Source organism: Lutra lutra, chromosome 5 (genome assembly GCF_902655055.1).
Source record: "Lutra lutra chromosome 5, mLutLut1.2, whole genome shotgun sequence".
Taxonomy (NCBI): Eukaryota; Metazoa; Chordata; class Mammalia; order Carnivora; family Mustelidae; genus Lutra; species Lutra lutra.
In genome coordinates this window covers 91,351,243-91,366,089 of record NC_062282.1, presented here as the reverse complement: position 1 = coordinate 91,366,089, position 14,847 = coordinate 91,351,243, and the positions used below count along the sequence as shown (strand labels likewise).

The 14,847-nt window shown below is 39.2% G+C and overlaps 1 protein-coding gene across 1 annotated transcript in view; it reads left to right on the top strand.

The window, feature by feature from the left end:
* DEPDC1B (DEP domain containing 1B) overlaps positions 1 to 14,847 on the top strand; it is an 87,352-nt gene that overhangs the window by 37,481 nt on the left and 35,024 nt on the right. The window contains exons 4-6 of the mRNA XM_047731184.1: positions 10,227 to 10,354; positions 11,250 to 11,380; positions 13,301 to 13,348. Coding sequence (XP_047587140.1) covers positions 10,227 to 10,354; positions 11,250 to 11,380; positions 13,301 to 13,348 — 307 coding nt within the window. The remainder of the gene's footprint in view (positions 1 to 10,226; positions 10,355 to 11,249; positions 11,381 to 13,300; positions 13,349 to 14,847) is intronic.

Sequence of the window (14,847 nt, the reverse complement as noted above, 5' to 3'; positions counted from 1 at the left end):
CCCTTATGATCTCCTTTTCTCCTGTGTTCTAGAAGTTACTCTTCTCCCTCTTTGTATCTTCCTGAATTTTGTTCTATTACTAGTTGAGAGTGGGAATGTTAGGGTGTGAAGTATTTTGGAATGACCCCTAATAATGAACAAAGATAGATTCTGCTAGTTTGGGGAAACCTAAGCTTATTGTAGAATAAAGTAATTTTGGGGTACTTTTTCCTTAAAATAGTACCAGTAGCAGACTACCATGATTGAGACAATGCTAGAAAATAAAATACAGAGAGAAACTTTCATATGGCAGTTTTTTAAGAATTGTACCCACACGAATATTTTAAATTAATTTAGTTTGATAGATGTCCAATTCATACTTTGCAAAGATGTGATGTAAACATTTTTAGGCAATTTAATTAAAAGAAAAAGCAATTTTTTTTTTCCTAAAGAGATTGTATTCTCAGTTTGAAGAAAATAATAGTTAAGAAGCTTAGGCTTGGGGCACCTGGGTGGCTCAGTGGGTTAAAGCCTCTGCCTTCAGCTCAGGTCATGATACCAGGGTCCTGGGATTGAGCCCCGCATTGGGCTCTCTGCTTGGCGTGGACCCTGCTTTTGCCTCTCTCTCTCTCTGCCTTCCTCTCTGCCTACTTGTGATCTCTGTCTGTCAAATAAATAAATAAAATCTTAAAAAAAAAAAAAAGAAGAAGAAGCAGCAGCCTTAGGCTTTGGGACACCTGGTGGCTCAGTTGGTTAAGCGTCTGCCTTCAGCTCAGGTCATGATCTCAGGGCCCTGGGATCAAACCCTGCATTGGGCTCCCTGCTTAGTGGAGGGTCTGCTTCTCCCTCTCCCTCTGCCCTTCCCTGCCTAGTTCGTGCTTACTCTCTCTCTCTCTCTCAAATAAATAAAAGCTTTAAAAAAAAAAAAAGAATTTTAGGCTTTTTCAAAGATAATTCAAGGAAAAGAGTGGCACCAGTGACAGAAATAGGGACTCCATAAAGGCTTGCAGGTTTGCAGGATGGCAATGACGGCAATGAATTTGGTTTGGTGATAAATATGGCCTGTATTAAATGGAGTTGTCTCATAGGCAGATGGTGATACAATCCTGGAACGTAAAGGTGAGATCATATTTGGAAGTCATTAATTTATTCATTAACAAATATTAAGTGTCTGCTGTGTACCATGCATTGTGTTAGCTCCACAGATACAGGTTTTTTTTTTAATCATTTTTTAAAAATTTATTTTCAACATAACAGTATTCATTGTTTTTGTACAACACCCAGTGCTCCATGCAGTCCGTGCCCTCTCTAATACCCACCACCTCGTTCCCCCAACCTCCCACCTCTCCACCTCTTCAACCCTTCAGATCGTTTTTCAGAGTCCATAGTCTCTCATTGTTCACCTCCCCTTCCAATTTCCCCCAACTCCCTTCTCTTAACTCCCCATCTCCTCCATGCTATTTGTTATGTTCCACAAATAAGTGAAACCATATGATAATTGACTCTCTCTCCTTGACTTATTTCACTCAGCATAATCTCTTCCAGTCCTGTCCATGTTGCTACAAAAGTTGGGTATTCATCCTTTCTGATGGAGGCATAATACTCCATAGTGTATATGGACCACATCTTCCTTATCCATTCGTCCTTTGAAGGGCATCTCGGTTCTTTCCACAGTTTGGCAACCGTGGCCATTGCTGCTATAAACATTGGGGTACAGATGGCCCTTCTTTTCACTACATCTGTATCTTTGGGGTAAATACCCAGTAGTGCAATTGCAGGGTCATAGGGAAGTTCTATTTTTAATTTCTTGAGGAATCTCCACACTGTTCTCCAAAGAGGCTGCACCAACTTGCATTCCCACCAACAGTGTAAGAGGGTTCCCCTTTCTCCACATCCCCTCCAACACACGTTGTTTCCTGTCTTGCTAATTTTGGCCATTCTTAGTGGTGTAAGGTGATATCTCAAAGTGGTTTTAATTTGAATCTCCCTGATGGCTAGTGATGATGAACATTTTTTCATGTGTCTGATAGCCATTTGTATGTCTTCATTGGAGAAGTGTCTGTTCATATCTTCTGCCCATTTTTTGATATGATTATCTGTTTTGTGTGTGTTGAGTTTGAGGAGTTCTTTATAGATCTTGGATATAAATCTTTTGTCTGTACTGCATTTGCAAATATCTTCTCCCATTCCGTGGGTTGCCTCTTTGTTTTGTTGACTGTTTCCTTTGTTGTGCAGAAGCTTTTGATTTTGATTAAGTCCCAAAAGTTTATTTTTGCTTTTGTTTCCTTTGCCTTTGGAGACATATCTTGAAAGAAGTTGCTGTGGCTGATATCGAAGAGATTACTGCCTATGTTCTCCTCTAGGATTCTGATGGATTCCTGTCTCACGTTGAGGTCTTTTATCCATTTTGAGTTTATCTTTGTGTACAGTGTAAGAGAATGGTCGAGTTTCATTCTTCTTCATATAGCTGCCCAGTTTTCCCAGCACCATTTGTTGAAGAGACTTTTTTCCACTGTATATTTTTTCCTGTTTTGTCGAAGATTAACTGACCATAGAGTTGAGGGTCCATATGTGGGCTCTCTACTCTGTTCCAGTGGTCTATGTGTCTGTTTTTATGCCAGTACCATGCTGTCTTGGTGATCACAGCTTTGTAGTAAAGCTTGAAATCAGGTAACATGATGCCCCCAGTTTTATTTTTGTTTTTCAACATTTCCTTAGCGATTTGGGGTTTCTTCTGGTTCCATACAAATTTTTGGATTATTTGCTCCAGCTCTTTGAAGAATACCTGTGGAATTTTGATTGGAATGGCATTAAAAGTATAGATTGCTCTAGGCAGTATATACACTTAACAATGTTTATTCTTCTGATCCAAGAGCATGGAATGGTCTTCCATCTTTTTGTGTCTTCTTCAATTTCTTTCATGAGTGTTCTGTAGTTCCTCGAGTACAGATCCTTTACCTCTTTGGTTAGGTTTATTCCCAGGTATCTTATGGTTCTTGGTGCTGTAGTAAATGGAATCGATTCTCTAATTTCCCTTTCTGTATTTTCATTGTTAGTGTATAAGAAAGCCACTGATTTCTGTACATTGACTTTGTATCCTGCCACGTTACTGAATTGCTGTATGAGTTCTAGTAGTTTGGGGGTGGAGTCTTTTGGGTTTTCCATATAAAGAATCATGTCATCTGCGAAGAGAGAGAGTTTGACTTCTTCCTTGACAATTTGGATACCTTTTATTTCTCTTTGTTGTCTGATTGCTGTTGCTAGGACTTCTAATACTATGTTGATCAAGAATGGTGAGAGTGGGCATCCTTGTCATGTTCCTGATCTCAACGGGAAGGCTGCAAGCTTTTTCCCATTGAGGATGATATTTGCTGTGGGTTTTTCATAGATAGATTTGATGAAGTTCAGGAATGTTCCCTCTATCCCTATACTTTGAAGCGTTTTAATCAAGAACGGATGCTGGATTTTGTCAAATGCTTTTTCTGCATCAATTGAGAGGACCATGTGGTTCTTCTCTCTTTTCTTATTAATTTGTTCTATCACATTGATTGATTTGCGAATGTTGAACCATCCTTGTAGCCCAGGAATGAATCCCACCTGGTCATGGTGGATAATCTTTTTAATGTGCTGTTGGATCCTGTTTGCTAGGATCTTGTTGAGAATCTTAGCATCCATATTCATCAGTGATATTGGTCTGAAATTCTCCTTTTTGGTAGAGTCTTTGCCTGGTTTGGCGATCAGGGTAAGATCGCTTCATAGAAAGAGTCTGGAAGTTTCCCTTCTGCTTCAATTTTTTGAAACAGCTTCAGGAGAATAGGTGTTATTTCTTCTTTGAAAGTTTGGTAGAATTCCCCAGGGAATCCATCAGGTCCTGGGCTCTTGTTTTTTGGGAGGTTTTTGATCACTGGCTTCAATCTCGTTACTAGATATCGGTCTATTTAGGTTGTTGATTTCTTCCTGGTTCAATTTTGGGAGTTTATAGTTTTCCAGGAATGCATCCATTTCATCTAGGTTGCTTAGCTTATTGGCATATAACTGTTGATAATAACTTCTGATGATAGTTTCTACTGCCTTGGTGTTAGTTGTGATCTCTCCTTTTTCATTCATAATTTTATGAATTTGGGCTTTCTCTCTTTTCTTTTGGATTAGTGTGGCCAATGGTTTATCGATCTTATTGATTCTTTCAAAAAACCAGCTTCTAGTTTCATTGATACGTTCTACTGTATCTCTGGTTTCTACCTCATTGATCTCAGCTCTAATCTTGATTATTTCCCTTCTTATGTGTGGAGTTGGTTTGATTTGTTGATGATTCTCCAGTTCTTTAAGGTGTAGAGACAGCTGCTGTGTTCTGGATTTTTCCATTTTTTTGAGTGAGGTTTGGATGGCTATGTATTTCCCCCTTAGGACCGCCTTTGCTGTATTAGGTTTTGGACCGAAGTGTCTTCATTCTCATTGGTTTCCATGAATTGTTTCAGTTCTTCTTTGATCTCCTGGTTGATCCAAGCATTCTTAAGCAAGGTGGTCTTTAGCTTCCAGGTGTTTGAGTTCCTTCTGAACTTTTCCTTGTGATTGAGCTCCAGTTTCAAAGCATTGTGATCTGAGAATATGCAGGGAATAATCTCAGTCTTTTGGTATCAGTTGAGTCCTGATTTGTGACCCAGTACGTGGTCTATTCTTGAGAAGCTTCCATGTGCACTTGAGAAGAATGAGTATTCTGTTGTTTTAGGGTGGAATATTCTGTATATATCTATGAGGTCCATCTGGTCCAATGTGTCATTCAATGCTCTTGTTTCTTTATTGATTTTCTGCTTCGATGATCTATTTCTGAGAGAGGCGTGTTAAGATCTCCTACTATTAATGTATTCATATCAATATGACTCTTTATCTTGATTAACAGTTTTCTTATGTAATTGGCTGCTCCCATATTGGGGGCATAGATATTTACAATTGTTAGATCATCCTGGTGGATAGTCCCTTTAAGAATTATGTAGTGTCCTTCTGTATCTCTGACTACAGTCTTTAGTTTAAAATCTAATTTATCTGATATGAGAATCGCTACCCCAGCCTTCTTTTGAGGCCCATTGGCATGAAAGATGTTTCTCCATCCCTTCACTTTCAGTCTGGGTGTATCTTTAGGTTCAAAATGGGTCTCTTGTAGACAACATATGGATGGGTCCTGTCGTTTTATCCAGTCTGCAACCCTGTGCCATTTTATGGGCGCATTTAGGCCATTCACATTGAGAGTGATTATTGATAGATACGTTTTTATTGACATCGTGTTACTTTTGAAGTCTTTCTTTCTGTAGATTGTCTCTATATTTCTGTTCAATGCTATTCTTAGGATTCTTCCTCTTTTATAGAACCCCCCCCCCCCTTAATATTTCCTGCAGTGTCGGCTTGGTGGTTGCATAGTCTTTTAAGCCTTGCCGGTCTTGGAAACTCTTTATCTCTCCATCCATTTTGAATGTTAGTCTTGCTGGATAAAGTATTCTTGGCTGCATGTTCTTCTCATTTAGTGCCCTGAATATATCTTGCCAGCCCTTTCTGGCTTGCCAGGTCTCTGTGGACAGGTCTGACGTTATTCTGATGGGCTTTCCTCTGTAAGTAAGGAGCCTCTTTGTCCTAGCGGCTTTCAAGAGATTATACCTACAATTATGATTCCTCAATTTGACTATCAGATGCCTTGATGTTTTTCTGGAATCTATAATCTTGGGTGGTGACCATTCGGCCTCTAGTACATGAACACTGGTTCCATTTGCGAGATTGAGAAAATTTTCATGAAGAACTTGTTCCACTATATCTTCTAGACTTCTTTCTTTCTCCTCTCCTTCAGGGATTCCAATAATTCTGACGTTGGAACATTTCATGGCATCATTTATTTCCCTGATTCTGTTTTCATGGTTTCTAAGCTGTTTGTTCCAGGCTTCCTCTTGATCCTTTCTCTCTGTTTGTCCTCCAGATCACTAATTCTATCTTCTGTCTCAGTTACCCTAGCTTTGAGAGAATTTAGATTAGATTGGAACTCATTGAGAGCATTGTGAACCTCAGCCCTGGTAGCTTTTAGCTCTGCCCTAACATTGTGAACGTCCTGTCTGGTCGCTTTCAGCTCGGCCCTAATCAATTCCGTTTGGTCATCCATGGCTTTCTCCAACCTAGCTATTGCCTGAATAATTGTTAGCCTGAATTCTCTTTCCGACATATTGTCTATGTTGATAGCCATTAGCTCTGTTGCAGAAGGCCCATCCTCTGTATTTTTCTTCTGTTGGGCATTCCTTCTCCTAGTCATTTTGGTGAGAGATGGCTGAATGGATGTAGCTGGATGTATTGACCATGGTGCAGTCAAGGTGCACCCTGGAACGCTTCTGAGCAATTAGGATTCCCCACCCAAATGAGAGAAAAAAGAAAAGAAAAAGAAAAAAAGAGAGAGAGAGAGACAGGAAAGAAAAGGAAGAAAAAAGAGAAGGTTCAGCCCAAATGGGCTCCAAGGTAAGATTTATGGGTATACAAACAAAAACACTGATAAAAGTATATAATAAAAGAAAAAAATATATATATGCAAATAAAGGAAGAACCTTGTCGAAAAGAACCCCAAGTGTAAGATTTATATACTATCAGGACAAACACAAAAACACAGAAACACTGGTGGAAGAAAAAGAAAAAGAAAAAGAGTGGTTATAAATTCTCAGTGTGGGCGAGGAAGGTTGTTTTCATTCTTCCTGGATGTATCTTGATATCTTTGTTAAGGGACTCAACTTTCCTAGGCTAAACGGGGATTAAAAATTGGTTTACCTATAGGGGTAGTATTGATTGGGGAAAGGGGATTACTTTGAAGTTTAACTCTATATGAATATTAGAAAATAAAAATAAAAAAGGAATAAACTAGACTAAACTAAGATAAAATTTAAAAAAAATAAAAAAATAGAAATGCAAAAGAAAAACACAGGTGTATGTATCAAAAAGTTCAGGTTAGGGCGCCTGGGTGGCTCAGTGGGTTAAAGCCTCTGCCTTCAGCTCAGGTCATGGTCCCAGGGTCCTGGGATAGAGCCCTGCATCGGGCTCTCTGCTCAGCAGGGAGCCTGCTTCCTCCCCTTTCTCTCTCTGCCTGCCTCTCTGCCTACTTGTTATCTCTCTCTGTCAAATAAATAAATAAAATCTTTAAAAAAAAAAAGTTCAGGTTAGAAGGTTATTATGGAATTTGATGTTCTGGACAGCTCGCTGTGATGGTAAATAGGTTAAAAAATTATCTATATTAAAAAAAATGAGCCAGAATAGTGGGAAAAATTAAAAATAAAAATTGTCCTATGAAGTAGTGGTGGTGGTTCTCTTGTTTTTTGTTTTTTTTTTTTCTTTCCTGGTTGGTTTTCTGGGGGAGGGGCCTGCCATGTGGGTTTTCAGTCAATGATGTTCCCTGAGTTAAGTCCTCCAGTCCCCCTCAAGGGGGTGGGCTCTGAGGAAACCGGTTTTTTCAGGCTTTTGTTCTCTGGAGGTTTTTATGTTTGTTCACCTTTTTTTTTTTTTTTCCTCTCGCCTTGACCGCTTTTGATGGTTTTTGTAGGTTTAGAGGAAAGCAAACTGCACCCTGACCTCCCTCTCAGAGAGAAGCCTCAGTCTGTTCTTCTGTGGGTGTTGCAGAGCCCATATAAATCCCCCCTTGGCCACTGTCAGAGCAGGTTCCCAGTCGCGGTCTCTGGGGACGCAGGATCTTCTGCTGTAGCTGTTTGGGCAGCTCCAGACCGCCAGAGAGGTTCCAAGCAGCGATTGCACACTGAGATTTTCCTGCTGGCCCGGGCTGGGAGTGCCTGGTCTTTCTGGGTCTAAGAGCTCCCGGCTTGCGCGCACCTCTTTCAGGGAGGCTGTGGGTTGCGAGCGCGTCTCAGGCTCTGAGAACGGGGCACAGGTCCAAAAGCACCAGGCTGGGCCTTTGCGCACCTCTCTCAGGGGAGAGTTTGGGGCGTCCGTCTTAGGCTGTGAAACAATGGCGCATGTCAAAGAGCGCCGGCTGGGCCTTTGTACCTCTCTCAGGGGAGGATGAGGGGCGCACGCATCTCAGGCTCTGTAGCAGGGCTCGCGCCTTCTGCCGTCCGGCGTGGCTCCCATCCCCTCACAGGGGCCAGAACCCACGCAATCTCCGGCGCGCTTGCGGCTCAGGGACCAAGACCTGGTTTCTCCGCCACACTCTCTCTGGCTCAGCGCCAGGGGAGGCTGTCCTGGGACCGGGGACTTAAGCCCCTGTCCCTAGCCGCTCCGATTCCCACAATTTCCCCTGCGTGATCTTTTGCTCTTTTGGAGTGCTTTCAACCAGTCTCCAAGTTAATGCTGGTCCCCAGATGCGGGGCACTCTCGCTCGGTATTAGGGGTATTACTTTCCAACCAGTCACCTCTGGTGGCTCCCTCCCCCTTTTGTTTATCTTCAGATATTAGTCCGCCTTTCCCACTCCGCTTTACCTGCCCACTGGCATCTTCTGCCCCGTAGAGATCCAGACGTGTATAATTCTGATCTCAGGCTGATTTCATGGGTGATCGGAGTTCTTTGGTAGGTAATCAGCTCACTTTAGGATACAGGTAGAAAAGGCGCCTCCTCCTACTTCCCCCCCATCTTGTCCTCCCACAGATACAGTTTTTTTTTTTTTCCCCAAAGATTTTATTTATTTATTTGACAGAGAGAAATCACAAGCAGGCAGAGAGGCAGGCAGAGAGAGAGGAAGAAGCAGGCTCCCCGCTGAGCAGAAAGCCCGATGCGGGGCTCGAACCCAGGACTTGGGATCATGACCTGAGCTGAAGGCAGCGGCTCAACCCACTGAGCCACCCAGGCGCCCCCCACAGATACAGTTTTAACACTAAAAAGGCTCATAGTCTAGTAAAACATACAAAACAAAAATAGAGAATGAGAAAACAAAGTGGAACTACTTCAGGTATTTAAAGACTTTTAATTCATTCCTAATGAGGAATACTTAAGGTCTTGTTGATAGTTCCTGTCCCAGAGAAAGTTAAAATGTAAGCTCCATGAGATCAGGTACTTTTTTTTTAAACATTTGCATTTATTTAATTTATTTTTTAATTAATTATTTTTATTAACATATAATGTATTATTTGCCCCAGGGGTAGGTCTGTGAATCGTCAGGCTGAACATTTGTTTTTATTCAACAGACCTTTTTTCTTTATAAGGTCATCTAGTGTTGTTTGTACAAGAGATAAATTAAATCCTATATTAAAATAACATGTATTTATGTCATAAGTATAGTACTTCCCTTTTGTATTCCACCTGGCTCTATGAAATTGTAATATTCCTGCTATCATCTATAGAACCAAGTACTCATTAGCACATTTTAATGCTCCAATGACAATGACTTGTATCTACTGTTTTCATTTTCTAATTTTCCAGGAGCCCTGAAGTGGGTATACCAGTGTCCTAGATTCATCAGCCGTTTTCTCCTAAAGCTTATAATTTCCCTCGTTGTCTGTACCTATGTTTGTTTTGATGCTTGTATAAAACAAAATGAAGTAGGAGAGGTTTGCACTCTCTGCTTATTGTAATAACCAGCAAAATTTTGGCTGCTGCTTCTTGAGCAGTGTCCAAAGGAAGACTGGACAGGGCAGGATCTGTTTACCTACTTGTGCCTTGATGTGGGTTTTAGAATGGTGAGGTTCATAGTCAATAAAGGAACAGTTCATCTTTCTTAAAGAACTTCAGCTTGCCATTTGTTTCTTCTATTTTACTTTCCCTGTTTCTATTTTTGCCTCCTCTTTGCTTATTGGTTTTTGTTTTTGTTTTATCCTGTCTTTGCTCTTGCTTTTTTATTTTTTTATTATTTTATTTTTTTACTTGTATAAAGCAAAAAAAATAATAAAAGTCTTTTTCTGAAAGTAATAGACTTTAAGTTTGTTTTAAACAATCACTACATTTGGACAATGTGTAAATATGGATAGGTATTTTACTTAATTCTGAATTTTATTTCATGGTTACATCATTGATTAGTTGGAATTCCCATAGGGAAAAAATAGTCAATGTCATGCTTATTGCCATCGTTCTTTTGTAATTTATGAATACTCATTTATAATGTGACCTGATCCTTAGGAGTTATATTTCACTTCTCTGTAGTCCATGCAAAGAAAGTTTGTTTATATGTCTAGTTATTATCTTAAATCAAATTATAAAAACCAAGTCAAAGAAATTTCTGATAAAATCATACCACTATCTATTGAAATATTTGCCCTCTTTCTTTATTTCTACCCCCCCCCCCAATTAGAACTCTGAAATGTGGTTCAAGCGTCACAGTATTGCCATTGGAGAGGTGCCAGCTTGCCGTCTCGTCTACCGCAGACAGCTGACAGAGGCCAACGTAGAAGAGATATGGAAGTCTATGACATTAGCATAGTATGTGCATTTGATGTTAATGAGAATTTTCAGTATTGTCTGTTTTGCTTCTCTATTACTCTCTGCATATTTAATTTTCTGAAATTATATTTTAAAATCTTTGTATTAGGGTCGTCTGGGTGGCTCAGTCATTTAGCGTCTGCCTTCAGCTCAGGTCATGATCCAAGGTCTTGGGGTCGATCCCCGCATGGGACTTCCTGCTTGTCGGAAAGCCTGCTTCTCCCTCTTCCACTCCCCCTGCTTGTGTTCCCTCTCTTGCTGTGTCTCTCTCTGTTAAATGAATAAATAAAATCTTTTAAAAACATAAATAAATAAAAAATAAAATCTTTGTATTATTTGTAGCTATGCTGTTTAGCCAACATAATTTAATTGAATTCCGGAAATTTTCTATTGTCATTTATATATAATAGTTAAGAATAGAAATTTAAAAGTTCTTGAGCTTTCTAGTAACCCTGAAATTTGATGTTTAATGGAACACAATGGTAAATTTGGTCTTCTAGATATTTGTTATACTACAGGTAACAAAGTTAAAAATTTTTTTCATCATATTAAATTTCTAGCCTCTTTGCCAAAGATTGGATAAAATGCATGAAAATGACACATTTTAAAGATTGATCTTTTACATGCCAGGTTTTTGGGTAATATTATTATTATTTTTTAATTAATTCTTTTAAAGATTTTATTTATTTATTAAGCAGGTAGAGAGGCAGGCAGAGAGAGAGGGGGAAGTAGGCTCCTGGCCGAGCAGAGAGCCTGACATGGGGCTCAATCCAGGACCCTGAGATCATGACCTGAGCCGAAGGCAGAGGCTTACACCCCCTGAGCCACCCAGGCACTCCTGGGTAATATTAATTTTTTTTTAAAAAGTAATTAATTTAAATATATATCTTTCCAGTTTACAGAAAGTCCTTGGCCTGGATTCTTTGGAAGAAGTCTTAGACATTAAACTGGTTAACTCCAAGTTCATCATCCATAATGTGTATAGTGTGAGCAAGCAGGGAGTTGTCATCCTTGATGACAAGTCAAGTAAGTACATAAAAACCATTCTGGTCCCATTTGACCCACTATGTTGGCTGCACAGGTCCATCTGCTTCTTTATTGACCCTTCCCTAAACCCTCAATAAATGTACCCCCTCGTTATGTATAGCCTTGTCTCACTATCTCATGCCTTTTAAATAATTGTGTGGATTAAGGAAGTGTTGAGGAAAGATGAACATCCAGGAGTCAAAGCCTCAGCACAATCCATCTGGAGGCTAGTTCAATGTTAGCCACGCTGAGCATTAATTAATTCTGTATTCACAGAAAAATCCCTGAAAAGTAAGTTTAAGACCTGAGTGCTTGAGTCAGTTTGTGACTGACTGGATCTTGGAAAGTGATTTTAGGTTTCAAGTGGATCTGATTGATTTTTGGTTCTCACAACCTTTTCATTATGGTGTCTCTGTGGTAGATTTTCTGGAACAGTCTTATGTCATCTTTTTTTTCTTGTTAATAAAGGTAGCCCTTTAAATGCTGAAGGTGCTTTAATTTTTTAATACCTTTTCTTCCAAGCCAGTTTACAAGTCAGGAAAAAAAGACATTTAGCAGCTGCCTATCCTGTTTTTTTAATTTGGAAAAATAAGGATACAGCACCTGTAGTGGGCCAGAATCCCCAAACTGATTTTAAAGCTTTCTTCTCTTGAATTGGGGATGGGTCAGAATTGGATGGATTTTTTGGAATGGTTCTTTTTACTTCCAACCCTTGATTCTGGGAATAGCTGGAACTAGAATGACATTTGGATGTGAGAAGATGGTACAGTACTTTTAGGTTTCTATAAATTATTATTAAATTTAGGGCTGGAGGCTCCTGGCCAGCAAGACAGAACTCTACCTGAAGGAGCCTGAGCAGCTGTGAAAGGGAAAGGGGTTTTTCTAGGTCCTGATTCCTGACAGGAACAGAATGTGTCTTTGAAACTTGAAACACCTCCTCTTTTATGTAGCCTCTATATTGGGAATGGAGGACCCAAGCAAACAGAAATAAATTTATGACTTTGTGAGTTGTCAGGTTAATATCAACCTATACAATTAAATTACATAGAATGATGGGGATATTGCCTTTGAAATACATCTAAAATCCTTCCACATTCTTTGAGTAGAGCAAACATTAATACTTTTACCTACTAATTAGATGATCGGTCATCTTTTGTCTTACCAAGTTCTTAGAAAGAAGAGCACTTCCACAAGCCTCAGGTTCATTAGAGTTAATACAGTTCGACCAGTGTCTTTTCAGTTTTTCACAGAGTGAAGGAAATGGAGAAGTAGAAGCATGAATGCAGGGCCATCTCATCAGATGTCTGTGTCAGGACCAGGAGGGAAGGAACTCAGGAAAAAGGCTCAGCTGGGATTTTTTGTAGCAATGTTAAAAGTTATTATTTTAAGGCTGCCCCAAAACTAATAGCCTGTATTAGTCTGTCCGTGAAAATTCCTTGCCTAAAACATTTTGAAAATTGAAACATGCAAAACGATACTTATATTGAACAATGGACATAGAGAATTTACCCCTTTTCGGGGGGGGGGTTGGTGAACTGAATTCACAAATATGGTTGTTAACTTATATTTTTTACTTCTTGTCTTTTCCTTCTTTAATTCTTAGGGTATCTGGTTAGTTTGTTTGTTTCTTCAGAATAAACTATCAAATTCCTGCTTTTCACCAAAGCTTAAAAGGTGCATCTTGTCCTTTGCAAAATTTACAAGCATGATCTGTACAAGTCCATGTTATGACACTGCTCCTAGGAAAACTTTCCAGTGCTTAAACATGCCGTTCTATTAATAGGTGATGTGCGATTTATGATTGGCATATGTTCATATTATTTGGGCAGGTTATACATTCTTATGATTCTGCGTACGTATATAATTCCTTGAGTTATATGCAGTGAATCAGATAATCTTTTTATTTTCATTTCTCTGCAGAAGAGCTTCCTCATTGGGTACTGTCAGCTATGAAGTGTTTGGCAAATTGTAAGTACTAATTATCCCCTGTTTTATAAGATTAACAGAAATTAGTGTCCTGAATTAGAAAATAGTTTTGTTCAATGGCCTGAACATTGATTTGGCACCTGTGAGACTGACAGTTAATTATTTTGCGACCAGTGTGCTTTTAGTAAATTTGTGACTTGGTGAAAGGGCTGAGTTACAGAACATTTTTGAAGGAATGTTGTTCTTCTCTTTTCTGGTGACTATAATCCTATGACAGATAAAATCCGTAGTATGTCTTCTGACTGTTTCATCACAGTGAAGAAAAATTAGTTATATTGAATATAATGTTGTACAGATAGCTGCCTGTTGACAGTTTATACATTTTTAATTTTAAAACCTCTTTTTTTGGGACGCCTGGGTGGCTCAGTTGGTTAAGCAGCTGCCTTCGGCTCAGGTCATGATCCCAGCGTCCTGGGATCGAGTCCCACATCGGGCTCCTTGCTCCTCGGGGAGCCTGCTTCTCCCTCTGCCTCTGCCTGCCATTCTGTCTGCCTGTGCTTGCTTTCTCTCCCTCTCTCTCTCTGACAAATAAACAAATAAAATCTTTAAAAAAAAAACAAAACTCTTTTTTTTTTAATTTCTAAAACACATATTCTCAAATTATACCGTGTATTTACATCTCAGTGTGCTCAGCAGATCCTATCTACTATCTACTATTGACACAATCTACTATTGACATAAAGAGGTGTTTCAGAAGAATAGGCTGATTGATAAGCAGGATGATTTGGAAAGAGGAGAACTTTCATGTGGAGAAACAAGGGATATTTCAGTTATTGGATGTAAGATGATGGGGCCTGAATCGTGGTGGTCCTTCTGAGGATTTGCATAGGCTTCCACAGTCCCTTTCATGGGCATAGATATTCACTTCACTGGATATCATAGGCACTGTAAAGAATGTGTATTATAGTATTTCACTAACACTACCATTTTTCTGGGTATTTTTTAAAAGGTTTAACCCAAAGAAGGGATTCTAATGGTAAATGGCTTAACAAAAGCAAGGGATTTTAATAAGAATTCCAGTTATTTTGGCTGCTGACTAATAATGATGATATTTGGTCTATGGAGTCTTTAAGCCTCACAGATGGCCTCAGAAAGGAACCTTTTGGGTTAGCATGTACATATGTAAGTGTAATAAAATTTTGAATTGGTAGACTCTGAATGATTTATTTATCTGGTGTTAGTTTTGTCTGATTATAGAATGAAATTAAGGTAACTATGCAGTTTATTTTAGGTAATCTCAGTCATAGTATATGGAAAATGATTATATACTACCATTTTAAATATGAATACCAATTATTAGCTTGTGTGAAGTCTAAAGTTTTCTGTGTTTAACTATTAAATTTTCATTGGTTTTTGCTTAATATTTTGGAAACTCTAAGATGTAGAGTGGTTCAGCTTGGGAGAGTGCTTTTTATTCTTCCTGCTCAACTATTTGAAGTAAATTAAATTTAAATTATATCTTTGGCCAGAGTTGGCAATGA